This window comes from Sorex fumeus, unplaced genomic scaffold, assembly GCF_029834395.1.
Source record: "Sorex fumeus unplaced genomic scaffold, SorFum_2.1 ptg000046l, whole genome shotgun sequence".
NCBI classification, from domain to species: domain Eukaryota; kingdom Metazoa; phylum Chordata; class Mammalia; order Eulipotyphla; family Soricidae; genus Sorex; species Sorex fumeus.
Genome location: NW_026606103.1, coordinates 9,309,947 through 9,335,504, shown reverse-complemented (window position 1 = coordinate 9,335,504; position 25,558 = coordinate 9,309,947). Strand labels below are relative to the sequence as shown.

At 44.5% G+C, this 25,558-nt stretch overlaps 1 protein-coding gene across 1 annotated transcript in view; it reads right to left on the bottom strand.

The window, feature by feature from the left end:
- The window catches only part of GOLM1 (golgi membrane protein 1), a 69,936-nt gene extending 49,130 nt beyond the window's left edge, over window positions 1-20,806 (bottom strand). The window contains exons 1-2 of the mRNA XM_056122539.1: window positions 20,661-20,806; window positions 178-325 (exon numbers count right to left, since the gene is read on the bottom strand). Of these exons, the coding sequence (XP_055978514.1) occupies window positions 178-306 (129 nt within the window). The 5' untranslated portion in view covers window positions 307-325; window positions 20,661-20,806. The remainder of the gene's footprint in view (window positions 1-177; window positions 326-20,660) is intronic.
- Between the last annotated feature and the right edge of the window lie 4,752 nt (window positions 20,807-25,558).

The following is a 25,558-nucleotide window of genomic DNA, read 5'->3' as shown; positions in this document are numbered from 1 at the left end:
TATGCCTGTGTGTGTGTGTGTGAGAGAGAGAGAGTATGCAGTGGAAGAGCAGGCAAGAGGCATTATAGCTAGCACACACCAGTGAGTCTGAAGTTGGAAGAAGAATGCACACACACCCTGCCCCATAGCACCCCCACAGCACTTTAACTGCTTTGAGATACTCAGACACTGAGAGACCTGGAGGTCCACGCTCCGGGAGCTTGCGATCCAGTAGTTGAAGCCAAGGACGATGATACAGGCCACCAGGGCAGCCAGCACCAGGGGTGGCGACTTCATGCTGCGGCGCCCATTCCCCAGTCCCATCATCTCAGAGGCAGGCGAGAACCTGCCAGAAAGAAACAGAATGAAAATCTCCCTCTTGTTACGTCAGTCCTGAAGAAGGCAGCAACAGCACTCACACCCAGGGAGCACGGGGTACTTTCTCTGCTGAAGAAAGGGGGTAAGCATGCAGACAGAACACCCAGGGCCCTGCAGCACCAGGTGACGTGGCAGACGTGGCTGCGTCTGCCACGTACTGGCTCACAACCTCAGCAGGAAACAATCCCTGAGCTTGATTTTCTATCTGTAATTTGGCAGATGGAATACTTACCTCCCTCATATTGTGCAAGAGTAAATAGTGTATCCACATCACCCTAGGAAGAATTTCCTTATTATGCCAAAGGCCCTTTTTCACAAGGTCTCTAACAGGGGAGGGCATTCTTTTCTTGGGCACAATTTCTGATGACACCAGACCCTGCAGTGTTTCTTCAGTGAAGCAGCAGAGTACCCTGAAAATGCATCTATTTCTCCTGGGCAAATAAACAGTGAGGGAAAACAGCTTTCTGCTCTGCTTTTGAAGAACACTGGTCTCTCGCACTGCAGAGCCCAGGTCTGAGCAACTACAGTGCCATGCCATGCAGCACCCACTCTCAGAGTGACAGAGAACAGCAAGCACCTCCAAAGAAGCACCACTACAGCTTCAAAGAAACACACAATCAGCTGTATTTAGGCACTCCAACTCAAAACCGTATCTGACTGAAGACATGCCCTGGCTGATAAAGAGAGGAAATGTTGACTTTTCCCTGGGGCTTTTGTTGAGAAAACAGGACCTTATCAGCAAGGGGGCAGGGTGTGCAATAAATGGTTTCTTCAAGAACAGGAGCACCTTTATGCTAAATGTGCCAAACAAGGAGTGGTGAGGAGTTGGGGGGAGGAGAGGTACTTGGGAGAGAGGATGCGAAGGAAAAGAAAACTATCAGGAATTCACCTTCAAGGCATTAGTCAGTGAGGTCATGCTCCCACCTACAAGGTTTCTAAATGAATCACTGGTCAGAGATCATTGGTGTGGGAGCCTAGAGAGGGAATAGTAAACATTAATGCTAAATCTCGTAAAATAGAGCACTACCAGGGGTATGGTGCCGCCAGCAAGTCAATCTGTACCTGTGAGGCGAGTGCATCAGTAGCCTGATGGCGCCTTCAGACTTCCAGATACCCCAAAATTGCTGCTGTGCCTTTGGCCAGACCCCAAAAACTTGGGGCAAAGTTTACCAAGAAAGCAAACGGCCAAAAGTTAGGTATGTGGAAACACACCCACAAACCACCTCCGGCTCAGCTATATAATTGGAGGCATAGCCTCTCTGGTTCCTGATTGAACTGTTTAATGGTCATGATCCCAGAGACTCAGAAACAAATCTCGAAATCCAGCGGCTTTTGGCAGAAATGCATCCGGTCCCTGCAGTAGGTTACCGGTGCTGGGCTAACCCAGGTGGAAATAGGTTTCATGCCTTGGCCTATTTCCCACGGTGGCCCAGTGGCCGTCATCCTTCAGAGGCCACTGGACAGTCAGGTTTGGGCCCCCAGTGACGAGATACGCAGGGTCTCACGGAATGGGGGTGGAGCCGGTCCTGTCCTCCCCACCCCAACGAGACCCCAAGTCATCGCCCACAAACGGCCTCTCTGGCTCCTGATCAAGCTGCTTAATGGCCATGATCCCAGAGACTCAGAAACAAATCTCAAAACCCAGTGGCTTTTGGCAGAAATGTGTCCGGACCCCACAGTATGTTACTGTCACCGGGCCACCCCAGGGAGGAAAGGGTGTTGTCCCTCCGCCTGCTCCCCCTTGGCAGCTCAGTGGCCATCATCCTCCAGAGGCCATTGGACAGGTCTGGGCCTGCAGTGACGAGAATTTTGGGCCTCATGGGATGGGGATGGAGCCGGGCCTGTCCTCCCCACCCCAACGAGACCCCAAGTCATCGCCCACAAACGGCCTCTCTGGCTCCTGATCAAGCTGCTTAACGGCCATGATCCCACAGACTCAGAAACAAATCTCAAAACCCAGCAGCTTTTGGCAGAAATGCGTTCTGACCCCGCAGTAGGTTACTGTCACCAGGCCACTCCAGGAGATAAAGGGTGTTGTCCCTCCCTTGGCGGCTCAGTGGCCATCATCCTCCAGGGGCCATTGGACAGTCAGGTCTGGGCCCGCAGTGACGAAACTTGTTTTGGACCTCACAGGATGGGGGTGGAGCCGGTCCTGGTCTCTCCGTCCCAACAAGACCCCAAGTCATCACCCACGAATGGCCTCTCTGGCTCCTGATCAAGCTGCTCAACGGCCATGATCCCAGAGACTCAGGAGCAAATCTCGAAACCCAGTGGCTTTTGGCAGAAATCCCTCCAAATTTAAGTGTTAAAATTTCGGAATTTCAAAATCACATGGCCCTACTGCAGCCATGCGACATCATGTGATATTCATAACCAGCAATGGAACACAAATTGTTTACTTTTGCTTTTTCAGCAGATCTGAGTGTTGGGGTAAAATCTCAAATAATAATGGTGGGTCTGGTGTCGAAATATTGAATGTGATCAAAGTAGAGAGAGAGTAATGTGGAAATCATCTGCCCACAGGTAGGGGGAGGGTGTGGGATGGGGGTATACTGGGGTTGTTGGGGGTGGAGAATGGGCACCGGTGAAGGTACGGGTGTTTCATTGTATGACCGAGACTTAGACCCAAAAGCTTTGTAACTGCTCTCATGGTAATTCAATAAATAAAATTATAAAAAATGAAAAAAAAAATAGAGCACTACCAGAATCCCCATGCCTAGTAGTGATGGCTGAGTTCAATTCCTCCTGGGATCTTCCCTACTAGTTTCTGGCCTCTCAGGAATAAATGTTCATAATTCCACCATGTGTGGGTATAAGTAAGTGTTGGACAAACTGAAGGAAAGGAAAAATGAGAAATACTAAACTTCCAGAAGAATCTATAGATTTCTGAAAATGTATCTCCACTGCCTTGTCATGTGTGACTTTGATTAAAGGAGTTCTTTTTCACTTACTGGAACTTCTTAAATATATAAGCACAAATACAATCAGGGAGGAAAAACTAAACACGATGTAAAAGAATGTGAAATTAATGGTTTTATTCTTCACTCCAGGTGCACTCACCCACCAAAGGACATCATAATCACTGGGGTATCCTAAAAATATTAGTATGTGAGTCCCACTCCTTCACGTTAATGTAATGGAATTACGGCAGGGCCCCAGGTATTGGTGTTTTACGATCTGTCCAAATGAAAAGTTTAACAACCTTGCAAATGTCAGGATACATCTTTGGGAGGGGGTAGGATTAGTCCACAACCAGTAGTGCTTAGGGGCTATCCCTGGCTCTGTACTCAGGAGTGACCTTTGGCAGTAGTGTACAGGATCTGAACCAGAGCTGCAGCTGCATATAAAGCTGCATATAAAGCTGCTTTATCTGCAGCTCCTGCATTGCTTCCAGATGCATGTACAAATCCAAATATGGTCACCACGCTGTTCTGTAATACCATACATCGCTATGTAATACATCTTATCAATCTCTTCCAAGATAGTGCATTATTTATAATTTACTCCATTAATTTAAAGGGATGAAAACGGCACTACCGTGTATCTGACTTATGTAATTGATCTTTTACTGAGGACCATTCAGAGTTTTCTGGGCTTATTTCTAACAATGTTATCACCACTTTATATATCCACCCCTGATTTGCAAACATTCATCCATTTATTTGTCTGTTTCATGTCCACAATTCTGCAATCTCCTAGACTCTAAAAACCCAAGGGAGTTTTAAAAACTCATCCATCAATAACAATATGGAACTGAATTTAAATTAAGGTATGACCAGAACTCACCCAAAATCACTTAATCTGTTTTATCTTTCTTTTTTAAAAATGTCAATATTCATAATTTTGCTGTTGTGGGATGCTGCCACAGATCTTCCTGGGGTGGTCACACAATATATAGAGAACAACTCTATTTTATAGTTTTCTGAATTTTGAAAAAAAATCCTTAAATCTAAATGCATCTGAGCTTAAGGGATTTGAGGAACAGTGAATGAGCCACTCCTATTGAGCCATTGCTCAAGCACTATAAAGGTTTTCTGAACCATCTCAACACCTCTGACGTGATAGTATCATCCCCATTCTACAGGTGATAAAATAAATCATGGAGAGCTCAGGAAACATTCCTATAATGGAATAGCTGGGCCCATAAGTATAACTGATAGATGATCTTACTGCCTCCAAAACATTCAGCAAATTACTAAGGAAATTGAGTGCCTTTACAATCAGATTCCTGGAAGTTATGACCTTAACCTAATCAAGGAGAACATCAGTAATGAACTTACATCCCACCACACCTCACATAGTGCATTAATTATAATTTACTCCATTCATTTAAAATGATGAAAAGGGCACTACCATGTATCTGATTTATATAACTGATATATACATAACTGATCTTTTATATCTTTTATAAGGGCTACCTCTGTTATACACTCTATTTTCTAGGAATATATTTTTAGATGGGAGCCTTTTTAAAAAAAAATATTTTTTATTGAATCATCATGAGATAGTTATATGCTTTCATGTTTGGGTTACAATCACACAATGATCAAACACCCATCCCTCCACCAGTGCACATTACCCACCACCAATATCCTCGGTATACCCCCCCTTTCCCACCCTCCCCCTGCCTCCATGGCATACAATATTCCCCATACCCTCTCTCTACTTTCGGGCATTATGATTTGCAATACAGACACTGAGAGGTTATCATGTTTGGTCCTTTATCTACTTTCTGCACACATCTCCCATCCTGACTGGTTCCTCAAGCCACTAGATGAGAACCCTGCATGACCAATTGTTATTCCAGCAGACATAAGTTGGCAGGTGGGTGTACTAAAAATTTGAAAACAAAATCAACTCAGTTCTCACTAGAAGGGAAGTATACTGGTGATTGTTTTTTTCACTAATAAAAATTAAAAGAATAAAATAAAATAAAATGAGTCAACCAAGTCAGTTAAGCTTTGAAACCTTGGGCTTTCCTTAAGAATAAATTAAGTTGTGCATTTTGGAATTATATCTCTTGATAACTGGGAAAGTCACAGAAAAAACTGAATAGGCTTTCCAAATTGTTAACTAAATAATTACAGTTACAATTTCAATACTTAGATTAAAACTATTATTTTCTTATGGGGCAAAAGTTTACGGATGAACTAAACACTTCCTTTAATCTCTGAAAAAGAAAAAAGAGATAGAGAATGGACAAAATGCCAAATGTATGAGTCACCTGAACCTCCCAGTTAAATACTTTTCTAAATACTTTTCCATTTCCTTATTTTCACATAGGATTTTTAAGTAAATACAAGCAACTGAATCAGATTAACTGGACTAACTAATGCCACCACCATGGAAATAATGAGGAAGCCAAATTTTGACAGTTTCTGGATGGAAGTGGCTCATCTGTGTCTCAGAGTTCCTGCTCAGGGAGGAGCAGGATTTTCTAATGTCACTGATAAGAGCAAGCAGACTTGAAACACACCAGCATGGGTTTAGAGTGGAAAAAGGCCCCTATCATCATTTTTTGAGGGTTTATACATTTTTAGACTCTGTTTCAAGAATGTTTCTAAGTCATGAGCCAGCACACCAAGTCCATAGGCCACATTCAATCTTTCTGGTAAACAAGTTTACAGAACAGTCATGCTCATTCCTTTATATATTATATTATATTATATTATATTATATTATATTATATTATATTATATTATACACAGCTGTGCTCCCATTACAGAGTTGAATAATTGAGTCAAGCCCCACTTAAAACTTTACTGAGATCAAATTTATTAAAAATAAATAAAATAAAACAGAATAAAACCCTTATTTGGTCACAAAGAGAAAATTTATCAATTCCTGCTCAGTGACCAAGTCACCTGATTGTACATAAACTGCTTTACAAACTTAGCAGAAGTAACATACAATCTTCTCTTCTCATATGCCCAGCTCCAACACACAGCATTTTCTCTAATTCTGGAAGCTAATAGCTTACAAAGTAAAAATGTGTTAAATTAATATACCTATTTAGTATTATAAAATGAAATTATGGAAAAGCAAGATGAATGATGCAAACAAATGAAAGGAACCAAATTCCAACACTTTTTGCAGGGCATAGTAATCCTAATGAGGGCCAAGGGCTATGAGAGCTATAGCTCATAGGGCTGAGAGGGGTGGACATGCAATGCCAGTGATCCCAGAGGCCTCACTTTTGCAAGGCATAATCACATCCATAGCCTCTCCACTATGTCTCCTCCAGCAATTAGATTTTTTTTATTTTTTAAAGTTTTTATATTAATTTGTTATTGATATTTTGTTTTATAATACTGTTAGTAATAGTTTCTCATGCAGGGGATACAGTGCTGCCCAGCAGATCAACCTGTAACTGCAGGGCAAGTATATCAGCAGTCTGATAGTGCCTTCAGGCTTCCTGATACTCCAAAATTGCCACTGTGCCTCTGGCCAGACCCCAACAACTTGGGACCAAGTTTCCCCAAGAAATGAAAGGGCCAAAAGTAAGGTATGTTGGAGTCACACCCACAAACCACCTCCAGCTCAACTATACATTTATCATTTGTCAACCTTGTTTCAGAGACCCATAAATAAATCTAGAAAGAGATCAAAAGCAGGCCACTAAAACACATTAATGGCCATGACTCAGAGACTCACAAATGAATCTCGAAGGAGAGCAGCACACCACAAAGATTCTCCACACCCCACGCCACGCTGATTTCACAGACAAACCTCAGAGAGGGGCAGGTGTGTTCCTCCACCTGCCCCAAATGAACCCTGGCAGCTACAGACCTCCAGAACCCAATCGCTGCCATACTCATGGCCGACCTTCACAGACTCATCCCAAAGCCCCATGTATGAGAATTAATCTGCTGAAAAATTCTGTCACTGTCACTGTCACTGTCCTCCCGTTGTTCATCGATTTGCTCGAGCGGGCCCAGTAACGTCTCAATCATGAGACTTGTCGTTACTGTGTTTGGCATAGCGAATACGACACGGGGAGCTTGCCAGGCTTTACCGTGTGGGCGAGATACTCTTGGTAGCTTGCCGGGCTCTCCAAGAGGGGTGGAGGAATCGAACCCGGGTCCTCCGGGACGGCCGCACACAAGGCAAACGCCCTACAGCTGTGCTATCGCTCCAGCCCAATAATTTCATTTATTAAAATTAAATAAATGAAAATCCCGCAGGGATGAGGGACTGGTGACTGAAAACTCCAGACTTCACAGAATCAGAGGATGATTCCCCACACCTCCCCACCCTTCCAGTTTCCTGACAGTCACGCCCAAGAACTGCCTCTGGGTGCCATCTAAGTGCAATAACCATCATGATTCAGAAACCCACAGATGAATCTTGGAAGAGAGCAGCACACCACAAATATGCGTCCAGACCCCAAATATTTAAAAATTTTAGAATTCCAGGAGCGTTTGGCCACTTTCGCAACCGTTTGACTATTCATACTATTCATGGCAAACGATACAAAATAAATTATTTAGCAACTGTGTAAGGGAAAGTCTTGGGGCAGTGGTAGTAATAGTGGTGGGAAGGTGCAATGGTGGTGGGATTAGTGTTGAAATGTTGAATGTAAAAAACAATTACTGTGAATAAATTTATTAAAAAATTTAATTTTTAAAAATTAAAAAGTAATACAGAGTTCATGCCTGCTTCAATCAGCTTAATCAGTGGCTGAAAAAAAAGCAGTACTACTACATTTAAAAAAAAATGTTTCTCATGCACATAATTCCAACACCACACACATCACCAGTGTACCTATCAACCTCTCCCAAGGACCCCAACAACCTCGAATGCAACTGTTTGGCTCAATTCTCCCACTAAGCTGCCTTTGGTTCTTTGTTGCTATCTTCCTAGTATTTTTAAGTCCCACATATGAGAGATATCATTCTGTATCTATCTCTATCCTCCTGACTTCACTCAGAATTAAATCCTCTAGTTCCATCCATGGAGCAGGAGCGAAAGCATAGCGGGTAGGGCGTTTGCACTGCACGCAGCCGACCCAGGTTAGATTCCTCCGCCCCCTCAGGTAGCCCAACAAGCTACCAAGAGTATTCTGCCCGCACGGCAAAGCCTGGCAAGCTACCCGTGACGTATTCAATATGCCAAACACAGTAACAACAAGTCTCACAATGGAGACGTCACTGGTGCCCACTCAAGCAAATCGATGAACACAGTGCTACAGTTCCATTCATGTTGCTGCAAATTGCATGATTTCGTTCTTTCTTAAAGCTGCATAGAACTCTTGATCACTTGACATTCCGTTACTCATCGATTTGCTCGAGCGGGCACCAGTAATGTCTCCATTTGTCCCTGTCACGTGCTAGTGTAGCCCAATGGCGTCTGCTCGTTCTAGGAACACGAAGAGCCTCAAACCGATTCTTCAGGGTCTTGACGAAGAAGTCTGACCATCTCGTGGGTGGGCAGCCACACTATCTTTTGATGTCCCATGGAATCCAGTCGGTAATGGCTCTAGTCCAGCAGTCGTCTCCAAATCACATTACGTGTCCAGCCCATCTCATTTTCGACACCTTGGCAAAAGAGACAGGGTCCCTGATTCTCAATCGTCGACAGAGGTCTGAACTCAGGATTCCTTCTCTCACTTGAGTGAAGCGTGATACCCCAAACATAGCTCTTTCAATTCCTCTTTGGGAGAGCCGAATAGTGTTCTCATCCTGTTTTTGTAGGGCCCAGGTTTCTGAGGTGTATGTTAATGCAGGAAGAATGGTGGAGTCGAAGAGATGTGCCCAGAGCCAGATGTTCTTTGTCCCTTAGCTCTTTCTTCGACGCTCTTGAAGGCTTTCCAAGCCTCCCTCTTCCTCCTGCACAACTCAGGTGCCAGGTCATTCGTCATGTCGACTTCTTGACCTAGGTACATATAACTGTTGCATTCGGAGATGTTCATTCCATTGAGAGTGAATGAAGCGTCAGGAACAAGACTGTTTCTCATAAACATTGTCTTCGTGAGATTCAGCTGGAGTCTGACCTTTCCACACTCACGGTCGAAGTCAGCCAGCATTTGTGCTGCTTGGCTAATGTTTGGTGTTATTAGAACGATGTCATCAGCGAAGCGGAGGTGGTGTAGTTGCCAACCATCTATCTTCACTCCCATTCCTTCCCATTCCAGTTGTCACATGACGTTCTCCAGGGTAGCACTGAAGAGTTTCAGTGAAATGGTATCACCCTGCCGAACCCTTCTCTTGACATGGACGATCACTTCCATGTAGAATGGTAAGATTCTGGTAGCGAATCCATAATACAGATCACAGAGGGTCCTGATGTACTGAGTTTGAACGCCCTGTATGGCTAGGGCTTCGATGACCACTTCAGTCTCAACAGAGTCAAAGGCCTTCTTGAAATCAATGAACGTTAGACAGAACAGCATCTTGAACTCCCGAGAAACCTCAATGAGCTTGGTTATCATGTGGATATGGTCAATTGTGCTGAATCCTTTTCGGAACCCGGTTTGCTTACATGGTTGTCCTTCATCTAGTGTTCTGCCAATCCTATTCAGGATGACTCGAGTAAACAACTTATAGATGACAGACAACAGGCAGATGGGGCAATAGTTGCCAATGTCATAGATGTCTCCCTTCTTGAATGATCCTGCTGGTTTTCCAGTGGGACGGAATCTTGCATTCAGACAGGTAGCGTGTGAAGAGTCGAGCCAGTGTATTGATGAGTACTGACGGCAGGTTCTTCAGGTGTTTGGGTCTGACCTTGTCTGGGCCGGGTACTGTTTGCTTCTTTATCGACAAAATGGCATGTCGAATTTCGGAAGGGAGAGAGTTGGGAACGATATATCCATCCTGCGGATAGCCTAGTTTGGCCTTGAGATTTTATCAGTCTCTCCTTCATCATCCTTATTAACGCACAGAACTCTATTTTGTGTATATACCCAGCTTCTTGATCCATTCATTTATAGATGGGCATTTGGGTTGTATTCATATCTTGGTTTTGAGACTAAGTATGGCAACAAACATAGGTGAGGTGTGCATACATCTTTTCAAATTAATGTTTTTTCGTGTGTTTAGGAGAAAGATTCCAAAAAGCCATATTGCTGGATCATATGACAGTACCACGTATTTTTTGTTAACACATCTTCATACTGCTTTCCATAAAGTCTAAGTCAGATAATATTCCTACCACCAACGATGGATGAGGTATCTTTTCTGCTGTTTCCAACACTGGCTGTTTCCAGACTTTCTAAAATGTGCCATTCTCACAGACTTGATTTGCATTTCCCTTATCATAAGTGACAACGAGCACTTTTTCACCTACCTGTCGGCCATCCCTGCATCTTCTTTGGGGAAATATCTGTTCATCATTTCTCCGCATTTATGCATGGGATTACTGGATTTTTTTTGTGTGTTGAAATTTGTGCTTTACAGATCTTGAGTATCAATCCTTTATCTGATATATTGTGTGCAAATATTCTCCCATCCAATAAAGTATCATTTAATCGGTGAAGTTTTTCTTACTGTGCATAAGCTTTTTTTTTTTTTTTGGCTTTTTTGAGTCACACTCCTGGCTCTGTGCTCAGGAACTACCCCTGGCGGTGCTCAGGGGACTACATGGGATGCTAGGAATTGAACCTGGGTCAGCCGCGAGCAAGGCAAATGCCCTACCCATTGTGCTATCGCTCCAGCCCCGCAGAAGCTTTCTAATTTGATATAGTCTCATTTGTTTTTGTTTTTGTTGTCCTTGCTACTGTGGCCATTTCTTATAAAGAATTTTTTTATTATAACACCACAATCTACCAAGTTGTTCATAATACATTTGTTTCAGGCTTGTTCCAACACCAATCTTACTACCAGCCTGACATTTCTTCCACCTATATTCCATTTCCCACCCGTACTCCAGTCTGCCCTCTTGCAGGTACAAAGAGATTTACTTCCTGTTTTTACAACAAAAAGACAAATGGAATCACCAAACCTTTGATTTATATTAGTCAACTTGTGATAATTGTTATATCTCACAATGATGTTACTAAAGTCATTGTCTGAGAATCTACTGTGCTGATTAATGCTAGTTGAGCCTTCTGAGTTACTGTTTAGGGTCATTGATCTTCTATGCAACATTCCCATCAAGTTTGTTGTGACCCAATTAGGGTGGATGAAATTTTGAGATGTCTGGTCCAGGAGCTATAGCTCTGGAACAATCTGACAGGGCAGTTTGATGAAGTTCAGTTCTGTAGCTGGTTTGTTTCTTAGAGGCTGTTGGTTGTGGATTCAGGCTGCTGGGCCTCCAGACAGAGGAGAATTTGCCCCCTTTTTGAGAAGGCCCTAGAGTCCTCTGCCTGGACCAGTCTACCTGGGAATATTCAGTATTATACTCTTTTGGAGATATGGTATGGGGTACTTAGCAGTTTGTTACTGTGGTCATTTCACTGAAGATTCCTCTGTGGTCAGTTTCTGGGAGAGCTCTGCTATTTTCCTCAATGTATGTTACTGATTCTTATCTAATCTCATGATCTTTAGTCAACTTTGAGTTTATTTTTATGAAGGCTATGAGGTACAATGCTAATTTTCTTTTCTTCTCTCTTTTTTTTTTTTGGATGTGTGGCTATGCAATTTTCCCATCACCATTTGTTGGAAGACATTTAGCTCCTTTGTCATAAATGAACTAGCCATAAATCTGGGGTCTTAATTCAGGATTCTCACTGTTTGCGGGTCTATCTTACAATTTTCTCATGCAATTTTAGTACAGCTTTGTAGTATAGTTCAAAGTTGAGAAATGCAATGCCTCCCATCTTCTTTTGTTTTCTTAGAATTGCTTTAGCTATTCAGAATTTTTTGATTCTGTGCATATAAATTATTTTTGAACTTCTTTTTTTTTGAGATTTTTATACATTTTATTTTCATAAAGCTGGAGCGATAGCACAATGGGTAGGGCATTTGCCTTGCAAGCGGCCAACATGGCTGACCCAAGTTCAATTCCTCCACCCCTCTCAGAGAGCTCGGCAAGCTACCGAGAGTATCTTGCCCACACAGCAAAGCCTGGCAAGCTACCCGTGATGTATCCGATATGCCAAACACAGTAACAATTGTCACAATGGAGACATTACTGGGCCCGCTCGAGCAAATCAATGAACAATGGGAGGACAGTGACAGTGACAGTTCACAATAGTTTATTACAGATAATATTCAAACACCCACCCAAGTAGCAAGCATCTTCCCACCACTATAAGAGGGAAGTGTGTAAAGGTTGTTGATTCATTCTGGGGGCCTTTAAGCCCATATATAAGAGAATACAAGCAAGTATGTTAAAACCAAACACATGTCTGCTATTTTAGGTACATCAGTGTGCTAGAGTATAAGAGGCCACACAGCCATGAATGCAGCCATGCGCTCCAGGAAAAACTTCATCGCTCTCTTCCAGGAGCTTTGTTTTATAGTTTCTGGATCTTGGCTGTTGATGAGATTACATGGCGCCGGTGGCAGTTTGTGGGTGTGACTACCAAACTACAGGAAAACAGGGATCTGGGTAGAGGAGGCAGAGGGCCAATCCAAGCAGGCTTGGAGATCTCAGCCACAGGTCCCACACACCTGGGTTCCTCTGTCAGTTCCTTCAAGGGTGAGGTTCATCCGAGCATGTGGAGAGTGGCCTTGAGCATGGCTGCAGCTGGGTTCTGAAGGTTTTCGACTGCTGGGGCTCTGCTTGGGACAGGGAGGGAAACTCAACCCGCCTCCCCTCCAAAGGGGCTCCCCAGTGAAGATAGCCTGGCACGGGGGCAGGAGATTCTGCCTATGCATATAAACTTTAATAGTTTGTTCCCTGTATTTTTTTTTCAGCTATTTGAATTTTAATGGGTCTTGCACTGAAGCTGTATAATACTTTGAGTAGGATGGTCAATGTTGATTTTTTCCAATCTAGCAGTACTGTGAATGTTAGTAACACAAATTTTCTGGTTCTCCCAGACCTGCCAAGCCAAACGCTTGGGTAAGGACCAGTGTATATATTCACAAAAGCATTCCTTTTGCATGGTGCTAACGGAGACCCAAGTCTGAGAGTCACTGTCTTTTTGGACTACCCTAGACAAGTCTGACAGCAAATCTGTTTGTTTTGTTTTGGGTCCACACCTATATGTGTTCAAGGCTACTCCCAGTTCTGTGCACAAGGATCACTCAGGTGGGGATTAGGAAATACGTAGTGGGGTAGAAATGAACCCAGGGCAGCTACATTCCCAGGCAAGCAGGCACCCTACCTGTTATACTATCTCACCAGACTGAGTTTATATTTTTTATAAATCAGTTATTAATATAATAAAATGCCAGGTGTGGCATCAAAACGAAACAAAAACAAAAAAATTCAAGATCAGAGCAATAATACAGCAGGTAGGGAGCTTGTATGCAGCTGATCCAGATTTGATCTCCAGCACCAATATGGTCCCCTGAACACAGGCTATGAGTGATTTCTGAGTGCAGAGCCAGGGGTAAGCCAAGTGTGGCCCCAAAACAAACAAAACGAAATGAAATTCAACAATTGGAGAAAGGAGATGAAAAGACAAAGAAGACCTACAGGCCAACAGGCATATGAGAAAGCATTCAATAACATTATCAGGGAAATGCAAATAAAATCAATGAGATATCACCTTATACTAGTGAAAAGAAAATGCACCCTCCAAAAAAAAAAAAAACCTCAAAAACATCAAGAGGCATGGGATGAAAAGAACATCCCTCATTCACTGGTGGAGGATATAGAACTGCTTCCACTTCTATGCAAAAGTATCCAGACATCATAAAGAATTAAAAGCTCAATTCCCTTATAATCCATTTATTCCATGCCTTGGTATTTATTCCAAGAACACAAAACATTAACTCAGAAAGATATATGCACATCTACATTGCAGCACCTCATACAATATCCAAGACATGTGAACAAGCCAAAGATCCAATGTCAGATGAGTGGATAAAGAATTGCGTTATTATTTGCAATGGATTACTGCTCAGCTATAAGATGAAATCTTGCCTTTTGCTGCAACTTGAAAACAGCTAAAAGGGGTCATGTTAAAGTAAAATATGTCAAAGAAAGAAAATATCCTGGATGTGGAACATAAAGAAAGCAAGCAACAGACAGTATCTGATAACAAACCCTTGGACTTTGACGGTTTGGACTACAGAACTGAGATTTCCAAGTGGTAGGTGAACAAAGAAGAGTACTAGAGTGATAGAAAGACAGTGGTGGAGGTTCTTTGGCATCAGGTAGTGATGTGTTTCAGTAACTGTACACCAAAATCATAAATATTATGCAACAATTCACCTCAAGGGTAATATGAAAATATTAAGAGGTGGGGAAAACACATGATGGAAATACCAGGAAGTTCTGAAGTTGTATTTCTGGCATTAGAAAACCAAATCAATATATTTTAGTTCCCTAGTTAAAAACAAAACAACTGCATGATAACCAGATGAAACAGATGGGAAAAAAAAAACCCTAAGTATTCCAAGGCTCTCTTCTATACAGGACCCACCACATAAATATAAGAAAGCTCTTGGGACTGCAGAGATAGCACAGCGGGTAGGGCATTTGCCTTGCACGCCCCTGACCCCGGGTTTGATTCCCAGCATTCCAGAGCACCGTCAGGAGTAACTCCTGAGTGCAGAGCCTGTGCATTGCCGGGTGTGATCCAAAAAGCAAAAAATAAAATTAAATTAAATAAATAAATAAAAGATAAGAAAGCTCCCCCTCTGTCCAGGGGTATACAGAAGACCAATGTTTCTGTCTTGTGCCTGGGCAGATAACCAAGATCACAGTTCAGAGTTAGTAGGTGGTCTAACCAGGTGACAGGGAAGCTGGTTACTCAACTTCTCCCAACATCCTGGGAGAATCTATAATGAAATAACTTTGGTGTATCCCTTCTGACATTAATAAGAAAATTAAAATAAGAGTATTTACCAAGTCAATTTAACTAAAAAGGAGGTGGCATGGTATTAATCATTTTCACTTAAAAAAAAGTGAGGGCAATTAGACTGCCGATATAGGGTTCTTCTAAGGATCAACTGAGGCTTCTGTCTGAAGCTAAAATAAAAGTCCAACTATATAACAGTCTGGCGCAATCATCCTAGAGTATGCAGAAGTCCCTTCACAAATTAGCAAAGAAACCCTCAGAGTAATTTTTACCACAGATGATAGAGGGACCAAGTCCCTGAGTCTATCTGTAGCATTACATCCCCCACACCACGCCCCTCACTCCAAGCACCACCAAGTAACCTCCAGTACTGCAGGAACCAAGTATTGAGACAAGATGGCCAAGTATGGCTAGTAGTGGGTCCCAGGGTTCCCTGAGTACTGCTTGGGAGTCATGTAAATCACCCCAAATTGAGAAACCATGTTCTAGTAGTATTACCTAGTCTGAGTCTAAATATGTTGCATGTACTATTTTATACTGTGTTCCAGTATACTAATCATGTTACACTTCCTTAAAGCACTAGCAGAGCTAATGAAAGTAGAAACTAATTCTGAATCCTCTGAAGTCCATCTGGCCAGGGTCATCACCAACAGCAATGTCTGAGATATTCTTTCTCAGCAGGTGTACAGGGAGGAGAAACTAACCAATTCAAACCAAACTTTGAAAGGATATCAAGTTCTAAGTTCCTATAAGGAGCACAAATTAATATCCTCATAAAGGCAAGCACAAGAGAGCAAGATAGAAAAATGACAATAAAGTCACCAGATCTGATAAGAAACAGACCAAAAATACTCAAAATTCAAAAACGGGGATTTGAGGATAGAGAACTTTTTACCTCCAATATCACTGACATCGCAATGAACCCATCCCTAAGTGTATATTGCTTTTGTAATACATATCATTGATAACAGTACAACACATGTTCTGTAAGCAGGGGACCCAGGTTCAATCCTTAACATCATTGGGACTACTTTTAAGCAAAAGTTTAGAAAAGCCCCTGTTCACCACCAGATATGGCCCCAAACCAAAGCCAAACAAAATTAAAAAGTTTGTAAACTGCAGCAAATAACACTATCACTATAATCATTTTACAAAACAATAGCATTTACAAATACTTTTAAATACATACTTTCAATTCATACTTTATTGCTTTAAGGGGGTCTCACCCTGCAGTGCTCTCAGGGGCTACTCTTGGCTCTGCATTTAGAAAGTACTCCAAGTGGTGCTTAGGGGACCATATGGGATGCTGGGGATCAAACCCAGGTTGGCTGCATGCAAGGCAACCGACCTCCCCCACTGTACTATAGTTCTGGCCCCTATACTATAATTTTAAAACATACTATATTACACACACACACACACACACACACACACACACACACACTTGATGCTTGCTTTTTATTCCTATCAAGCCCTAAATCATCTTCAAAATCTTAGCTAGATCAAGCTCTACTGAAATAGCCCTGAAGGGTTTTATATCTTTTATTTACTTTTTATTGAATCACCATGGGATACAGTTAAAAAGCTTTCATGACTGAGTTTCAGTAATACAGTGATAAAATACCCATCCCTCTACTAGTGTACATTTCCCACCACCAATGTCCTCAGTATCCCTCCTGCCCCACCCCATCCCACCCACTGACTTTATGGCAGGCACTTTCCTTTTTACTCTTTCTCTACTTTGGGGCATTATGGTTTGCAATACAGATACTAAGAGACCATCATGTTTGGTCCTTCGTCTACTTTCAGCACGCATCTCCCTTCCTCCCAAGTGATCTCTCCAACCATCATTGACCTAGTGGTCTCTTCTCTGTCCCAACTACCTTCTTCCCCAGCACATAAGGCAGGCTTCCAACTGTGGAACAATCCTCCTAGCCCTTGTCTCTACAGTCTTTGGGTCTCATACTATGTTATTTTATATTCCACAAATGAGTGCAGTCATTCTATGTCTATCCCTCTCTGACTCATTTCACTTAGCATGATACTCTTCATGTCCATTCACTTATAGGCAAATTTCATGACTTCATCTTTTCTAACAGCTCCACTGTATTGTATTCCACTGTGTAGATGTACCATAGTTTCTTTAACCAATCACCTGTTCTTGGGCACTCAGGCTGTTTTCAGATTCCGGCTACTGTGAATAGTGCCTCAATGAATATACAAGTGCAGATGTCATTTCTATTGTGCTTTTTTGCACCCCTGGGATACATTCCCAGGAGTAGTATTACTTGGTCATATGGAAGCTCAATATCTAGTGTTTTTTTTTCCAGAATGCCCATATTGTTTCCTCTGAAGGGTTTTAAATAAAATTAAGATCAAAATGTAAAAATGTGAAAAGGGATGCACATTTTTTCCCACCAAAGGGAAATTTTTCTGGAAATAAGAGCAGAGAATTTAAGAAACACAAAAACTTCAAACTAAATTTGTCTCTAATGCAGTTTAATCAGTAACCTGAAACGTCCATAATCTAAGAAAGGTGATGGTGATGTGGCGGATTTCCCAAATAAAATTCATCATACATTTGTGCAGGACCAGGGGTAGAATCCAGGGTCTCACACATGCAATATCAAGGTGTCTCTCAATCTTTTTGCGGAAGTGTCCCCTTCCAACCTTGTTTCCTTCCTGTGGCCCCTTCCAGTATCAAGTATTCATGTAGTATCTATCATACATTTAATACACATGTAGTACTAATATACATCTAGTAATAGCCATTATCTAGTAGACATGTAGTAACTAGCTTAGCATACATCTAGTGTACAAGAAGCACTAATATATATTTGGTGTACACTTAGCATTTAGTTGATATAGTTGACAAATAGTACTAGTACACATCTGATATATATTTAGTAACAAAAAAGTCTCACAATGGAGACGTTACTGGGCCCGCTCGAGAAAATCGATGAACAATGGGAGGACAGTGCCAAGATCTAGTATACATGTATCTAGCATACATTAACTTACATTTAGAATATAGGTAGTAATAACACACATGTAAAATCTAGTATACATATAGTACTAGTCCACATGTAGTATCCAGTATATATGTAGTACAATGGAGCAGCAGTGAATCTCAAAGGTCTTAGGCATTAAATCATCTCTGAGTGACCCTCAGGCCCCTGATACTGCTTAGGGTGCCTCCAAAAATACCTTTCATTTGGACAAGTTTAGTGCACAAATGTCCAAATCACCATTACAAAAAAGAAAGGAAAATACAAGTAACAATAAGAACACAGCAGGATCCAAGATAAAACAGGATGTGTTGGATTTCTTACCTCTGCCTCCCTCCTGCACTACTGGCCACCCTCAAGTTTTAGAAGCAAAGCTGATCACCAGGGTTCACTCTGCCTTTCTGCCTCCCATCTCTCTCACTAGAGTGCTTTCCCAAAATCCTGGTCCCTGCCCTACAAAGTCCGCTTCAAGTGACCTTCAATTGTCTATTTCCCTCTGTGCTTGAATGCAATCGCCTGGAATGTCCTGTCAGGTCACAGACAAGGTGAGTTGAATGTAGCACTCTGACTCCTTAACACTGCCCTTTCTAACACTTCTCAGAAACAAAATGAGGGCCAGAGTGGTAGTACAGCGGGGAGGGTGTTTGCCTTGCACGCAGCCAACTCTGGTTCAATCCCTGGTGTCCCACCCCCACCCCTGACCCCCCCCCCCCCCCCCGGAGTAATTCCTGAGTGGAGAGCCAGGAGTAACCCCTGAGCATCTCCAGGTATGATTCAAAAAAGGAAAAAAATGAAAATTCTTCCTATCCCATCACTAACTGTGCCTTTGCCTTAGTTAATAGAAATGTGACTTAATTCACCCTTCACCAACCCCGCCCCCCCCCAACACACACACCCCAGCTCTTCTCTCAAGGGAAAAAGCATCAGTCTTTCCATAGCAGAACAAAACATGCCTCTGAAGGGCTTTCTTTTCTGTACATGAAACAGCCCAAGAATTGTCTTTTCTGATCAATGACACCTTAAATATTTAGTTTGGACTAAGAACCGAAACTCCAGTTTCTATTTGAAAATTTAGTATTTTTCCAAATGGCATAAACCTAGCTCCATTTTTTTTAATCCAAGTAGAAGATGGAATGTCTTAGAAGATGCACAAGGACCAACAATCCACTGCTTCTCAGGCCTCATGTTTCAAATAAGTCAGAAATATTAAGTTACCTAAACCTGAATCAACTGCACAGCCATAACCAACAGACGTGCTAAAATACTCAATGTGGCTGTTGGAAATCTTAATAACCCACTGGCAGATTGTCTGATATTTGCACAATTTCCAGCCACAGGGGCTTTGGTGAGCCCAAACCTGTCTGAAGAATTCTGAAAACCACGAAAGTCACACCAATTTGAGTATGCCCGTGTGGCAACAGGAAGTCACACTGACCACTGCAGCAAAGATTCTCAAATGCTGCTCAGATGCACATTTAAGAAAAAGACTTAATTTCTAGCTGTGTTTATTCTCCTTGTTACAAAGATCGAGTCTGGTCAGAAACAGAGTGCATGAACCCAAGAGGGCTTTCAGAAGACAACAAAAGTTTCCTCCATACCATCCCAGGCGGATAGCACCAGAATTGAGGGCTGAGGGGGCGCTCAGAGACGCCTAGGTGGGATGGAACCAGGCTGAGCTATAGCAGAGACACGCTGAGCCATGTGCATTTCCTCACAGCGCATTCCCACCTGGCACACCTCCACAGAGCTCATCCCCCAGGGCACAAACCTCACAGTTCTCCCCACCCAGGCACACCTCCACACAGCGCAGCCCTCAGGGCGCCGTTCCGCATAGTGCTCTCCCACAGATACACCTCCACAGAGCCCATCCCTCAGGGCACCCCCCCAACAAGGCACACCTCCACACAGTGTATCCCTCAGGGCACATCCCTCAGAGCGACACCCACCCAGACACACTTCCACGCAGTGCATCTCTCAGGGCGCATCCCTCAGGGCGCCTCCCACACAGGCAGGCACACCTCCACACTGTGCATCCCTCAGAGCGTCCCACACACGGGCACACCTCCACACAGTGCATCTCTCAGGGCGTCCCCTCACCCAGGCACACCACCACACACTGTATCCCTCAAGGCGCATCCCTCAGGGCGCCACCCACCCAGACACACCTCCACACAGTGCATCCCTCAGGGCGCAACCCTCAGGGCGCCTCCCACACAGGCACACCTTCACACGGCGCATCCCTCACAGCGGCACTAGGACCACTTGGGGCGCGTCATCTCCTGATGACGCGCGACCACGACCAGACGAGCAGAATACAAAAGGCCTCCACTGGCCGGACGCTGCCGCGGGGACAGAAGCCCGCGTGTAGCGCGCAGGGAGACACAGGGTCCGCCACAAGCGGCGCAGGCCCGAAGGCCGCCAGCGCGCGCCCCGCTCACCTCGTGCCGTGCAGGGCCACCCGAATCTCCCGCGGATCCCAGGGTCCGGCGCGGCCCTCAGGACGCGCCGCGAGCCGCTCGCTCGGCGGGCCCGCAGGTTCTCGGAGGAGCGGCCTCGTGGGCGGGGCCAAGAGCGGGCTGCGGCGGAGTGGTCGCCCAGGACCCGCGGAACGGGCGTCGTCAGAGCCGAACGCAGCCTGCGTGCGGTACTAGGGCCGAACCCGCCGAATGGGCGGGGTCAGAGTCCAACGCAACCTGGTGGGCGGAGTCAAGCGCCGGGACTAGGCCTGGTGGGCAGGGTCTGCGCAGGGACCGCGTGATGGGCGGGGTCAAAACTAAACGCAACAAGGTGGGTGGAGTCAGCGCCGGGACGACGCCTGGTGGGCGGGGTCAGCGCAGGAACCGAGTGGTGGGCGGGGTCAAAGCGAACGCAGCCTGGTGGGCGGAGTCAGCGCCGGGACTAGGCCTAGTGGGCGTGGTCAGTGCAGGTACACGCGTGATGGGCGGGGTCAAAGCTGAACGCAGCCTGGTGGGCGGAGTCAGCGCTGGGACGAGGCCTAGTGGGCGTGGTCAGTGCAGGTACACGCATGATGGGCGGGGTCAAAGCTGAATGCAGCTTGGTGGGCGGAGTTAGCGCCGGGAGGAGGCCTGGTGGGGAGGAGTCAGCGCCGGGATAGGGCCGTGTAGGTACAGTCCGGGCCGCAGACACCCACGGATGGTGCTAATAGGAGGCGCCAAGACCTGGAACCCTGAGTCACTGCCTCCTGCAGTCCCCTGTTTCCCCAGGCTCGAGATCCGCTCGGTAGTGCCCCGAGAGAGCAGACACTCAGAAGTCCACTCTCAGAACCGACTGTCCTTCCCTGGATACAGCCTACCTGGGCTGCTGCCGGCCAGCCGGACCCTCCAGGGGGACGCTGTCTGCGCAGCCGATGGGGACGTGTCCTCCACCACCGCGGGATCTTCTGCAACTCCGGACTGTGGGAAGCTGGACTCTGGGAGGCGATGCGCGGACAAGTGGGCCCCCAGAGCCAAAGGTTCTGGACATCACCAGCTTGTTTTTTTTCCCCCAACAAGGTATTTCCACCGAACGAAACCTGCTTAGAAAGATGTGAGAGGAGAGCAAAAGGGGAAATATGTGTTAAAGAGAGAACACACCGTCTCCAGGATGAAACTAAGCAGGTAAAGAAAGAAGCAAGCAAGATTCATGTTCAAGGGAGAACACACGGGCTTCAAGAGCAAGAAATCTTTAGTGGCATTAAATGATCACAGAATCTGGGCATAGTGAATTCCTTTTATTTCTCCTTTGGCTCTAGAGTTATACTTCACACTCTTAAATTAATGAACCCTTATTGCCTTTCAATAGACCTCTACTAGTGGCTCTCATTTACAGCAACTAAGGGACTAAGTAGTGGTTCTTAAACATTTTATGAAACTAGTCCCTTATCTAAAGTAAGTAAAGGCCCTCCCATTGATCATCGATTTGCTCGAGCGGGCCCAGTAACGTCTCCATTGGAGACTTTGGTGTTACTGTGTCTGGCATATCGAATACAGTCACAGGGAGCTTGCCAGGCTCTGCCGTGCGGGCGAGATACTCTCGGTAAGAGCAGCTGTCTGAATTAACTATAATTAATGTATGCTGAGGGAATCAGCTCACATCAATTTCCGAGTGAGTTTGTGAACAAATTTGGACTTTATTTTGTTCTGTAAATACCCATCCATAAAGGTAAAGGTAAAGGCCCTCCCGTTGATCGTCGATTTGCTCGAGCGGGCCCAGTAACGTCTCCATTGGAGACTTTGTTGTTACTGTGTCTGGCATATCGAGTACTCTCGGTAGCTTGCCGGGCTCTCCGAGAGGGGCGGAGGAATCGAACTCGGGTCGGCCATGTTGGCCGCTTGTAAGGCGGCCAACATGGCCGACCCGAGTTCGATTCCTCCGCCCCTCTCGGAGAGCCCGGCAAGCTACCGAGAGTATTCGATATGCCAGACACAGTAACAACAAAGTCTCCAATGGAGACGTTACTGGGCCCGCTCGAGCAAATCGATGATCAATGGGAGGGCCTTTACCTCGAGCAAACCCATCCATACTTTAGATTAATGACAAATCAGACAATGTACTTATAAAGGACACTGAGAAAGATGAGTCTGCAACAATCAAGAAGAGAGGACCTTCATGCAGCATCTGTTCTCTGGCTGTTGCTCTTTGGATTTTTAAGATCCAATGTATTGCTCCTAATGAAAAGAATTTGATGGCAGATCTACCATCCTCATGTGCTTTCTGAGTGTAGCACTGTAGCACTGTCCTCCCATTGTTCATCGATTTTGCTCGAGTGGACACTAGTAACGTCTTCATTGTGAGACTTGTTGTTACTGCTTTGGGCATATCAAATCCACCACAGGGAGTTTGCCAGGTTCTGCCACGCAGGTAGAATACTCTTGGTTGCTTGCCGGGCTTTCTGAGAGGGACGGAGAAATCGAACCCGAGTCGGCTGCAAGCAAGGCAAATGTCCTAACCGCTGTGCTATCGCTCCAGCCCCCAAACTACAATAATAATCACAGTCACAGTCACAGTCCTCCCGTTGTTCATCGATTTGCTCGAGCGGGCCCAGTAACATTGTGAGACTTGTTACTGTGTGTGGCATATCAAATACATCACGGGAAGCTTGCCAGGCTTTGCCATGCGGGCGAGATACTCTCGGTAGCTTACCAGGCTCTCCTAGAGGGGTGGAGGAATTGAACTCAGGTCGGCCATGCCATGTTGGCAGGGTGCAAGGCAAACGCCCTACTGCTGTGCTATCGCTCCAGCCCACAATAATAATAATTAATAAAAATACACTGGGCCAGGTTCTTGACTTGCTCGCCATTACCCCAGATTTGATTGCCGGCATCCCATGTTTCTCTTAGCACCACCAGAAGTGATCCTGAGTACGGAGGTAGGAATAACCCCTGAACATTGCTAAGTGTTCCCTTCCCCCCCCAAAAAAACCCTAAAAAATTATTTAAAATAAATAAAGGTGTGGTGACCAGTGGTTATCCTAGATTCCATTACGGTACAGCTTGTGGTACATCCTGGATGTAACCAGGCCACTTCCTGCTACATTTGCACACTTGGTTGCACAAACCCCTCTTGTCCAACACAAACCAGATGCCCACTTCTGCCAGGATCTCTTACAGATCTGCATCTCCCAGGATCCAAAAATCTACTGCAGAAGCATGGAACATGGAAAATCAAATGGTCAGCCAAATACTTGCTGATTCCAAGCAGGTGAAGAGGGTAGTACACTGAGAGAACATTTGCCTTGCATGAGGCTGACCAGGACTGAGCCTTCGCATTTCGTAGGATCGTGAGTACCGCCAGGAAAGTTCCTCTAGTGCAGAGCCAGGAATGACTCCTGAACACTGCTGGATATCGATCAAAAAATAATAAAACATTGTTTTTAAAATTATAAATATTTTCCTTATAAAATTATGTTCTGCTCCCAAAGGATTCTCATTCTTGTAGTTAATCTAAACCGTTGATGCCCTTATTATATTTTTTGTCACTTTCCCCTTCCCAGTTTTGACATTGTTGCCATGACGTGGGTACTACTCCCTGGGGGATTCACTTTGCTCGCAATTCTCACACTCTTGGTTGCACTGTGCCAGAGATCATGAGCTTTGTTATGGAACTGGGAACTGCTCTTGACATGTGGGGCAGTTCTGAGGCTTGGACTCTCAGCCGCACCCTTTCTTTCTTTCTTTCTTTCTTTCTTTCTTTCTTTCTTCTTTTCTTTCTTTCTTTCTTTTCTTTCCAGTAATAGAGAAGGTTTTTTTAAATTGAATCACCATAAGATAGTTACAAAGCTTTCATGTTTGAGTTTCAGTCAAACAATGATCAAACACCTATCTCTCCACCAGTACACCTTTTCTACCACCAATATTCCCACTATCTCCCCCCCCCATCCCAACCTTCCCCCTGCCTCTGTAGCAGACAATTTTCCCCATACTCTCTAAGTTAGCCTGACCCTTTCAAGGCAGGCACTCTGCAGTGGAGACATGCCCTGGAAGATGTTACTCAGTGCACAGAGGATGGACATGGCTGTCCCAGTGGGCACCTGTGTTTTACCAGTTCAGTATCTCTCTCTGGATTGTCACATATCAGCTTTCCTCATTGACAGAGGGATGCCACATGGACAAGACTCATAATCTAAAAGATACCTCTCTTTTCAAGGAGAGGGTCTTATATTAGTTTTTGATTGCTCTCCTAACATTTTTCCCCAAATCTAAGGGTTTGATACAATGCAAATTTAGTAACTTGCAGTTCTTTAGGTTAAAAAAAATCTCTGGAGGAAGGTAGCAAAGAGATAACTCAAGAAGGTAGAGTACATACTTTGCATGTCCAAGACCCCAAATTGGGTTCCCAGCACCAAACATCCTACCCCAACCACCCCACACCACATGGTCCCCTAAGCACGGGTGGCCCCCAGAACCCACAGCAGGAAATTACAAGACCAAGCACTGAAAAAACTCGAGGTCATGTATCATAGAGAGTGACCCCGGGCCCCCAGTATCACTGGCAGGCCCCTGTGAAAAAAAATCTCACCGGACTAAAGTCAAGCTGATGGCAAAATAGAATCTTCTATGGAGGCGGTAGGGAAGACCCATTGGCTTACCTTTTCCAACTTCTAAGCATTGCCTAAATATTTTGTCTTATGACCCCTTTCTTCATCTTTCAAAACAGCAAGCCTCAGAAACAATAACATAACCCTATTTCCACATATATGTCTCTCACATTCAACTGGAAAGGCTCCTTCTAAAAACCTCATGCTTGCATTGGTTCTATTCTAATAACCCAAGATTTCATTTTCATTTCATTTCATCATCCTGTTATTCGTCGATTGCCTCGAGCAGGCCCCAGTAAC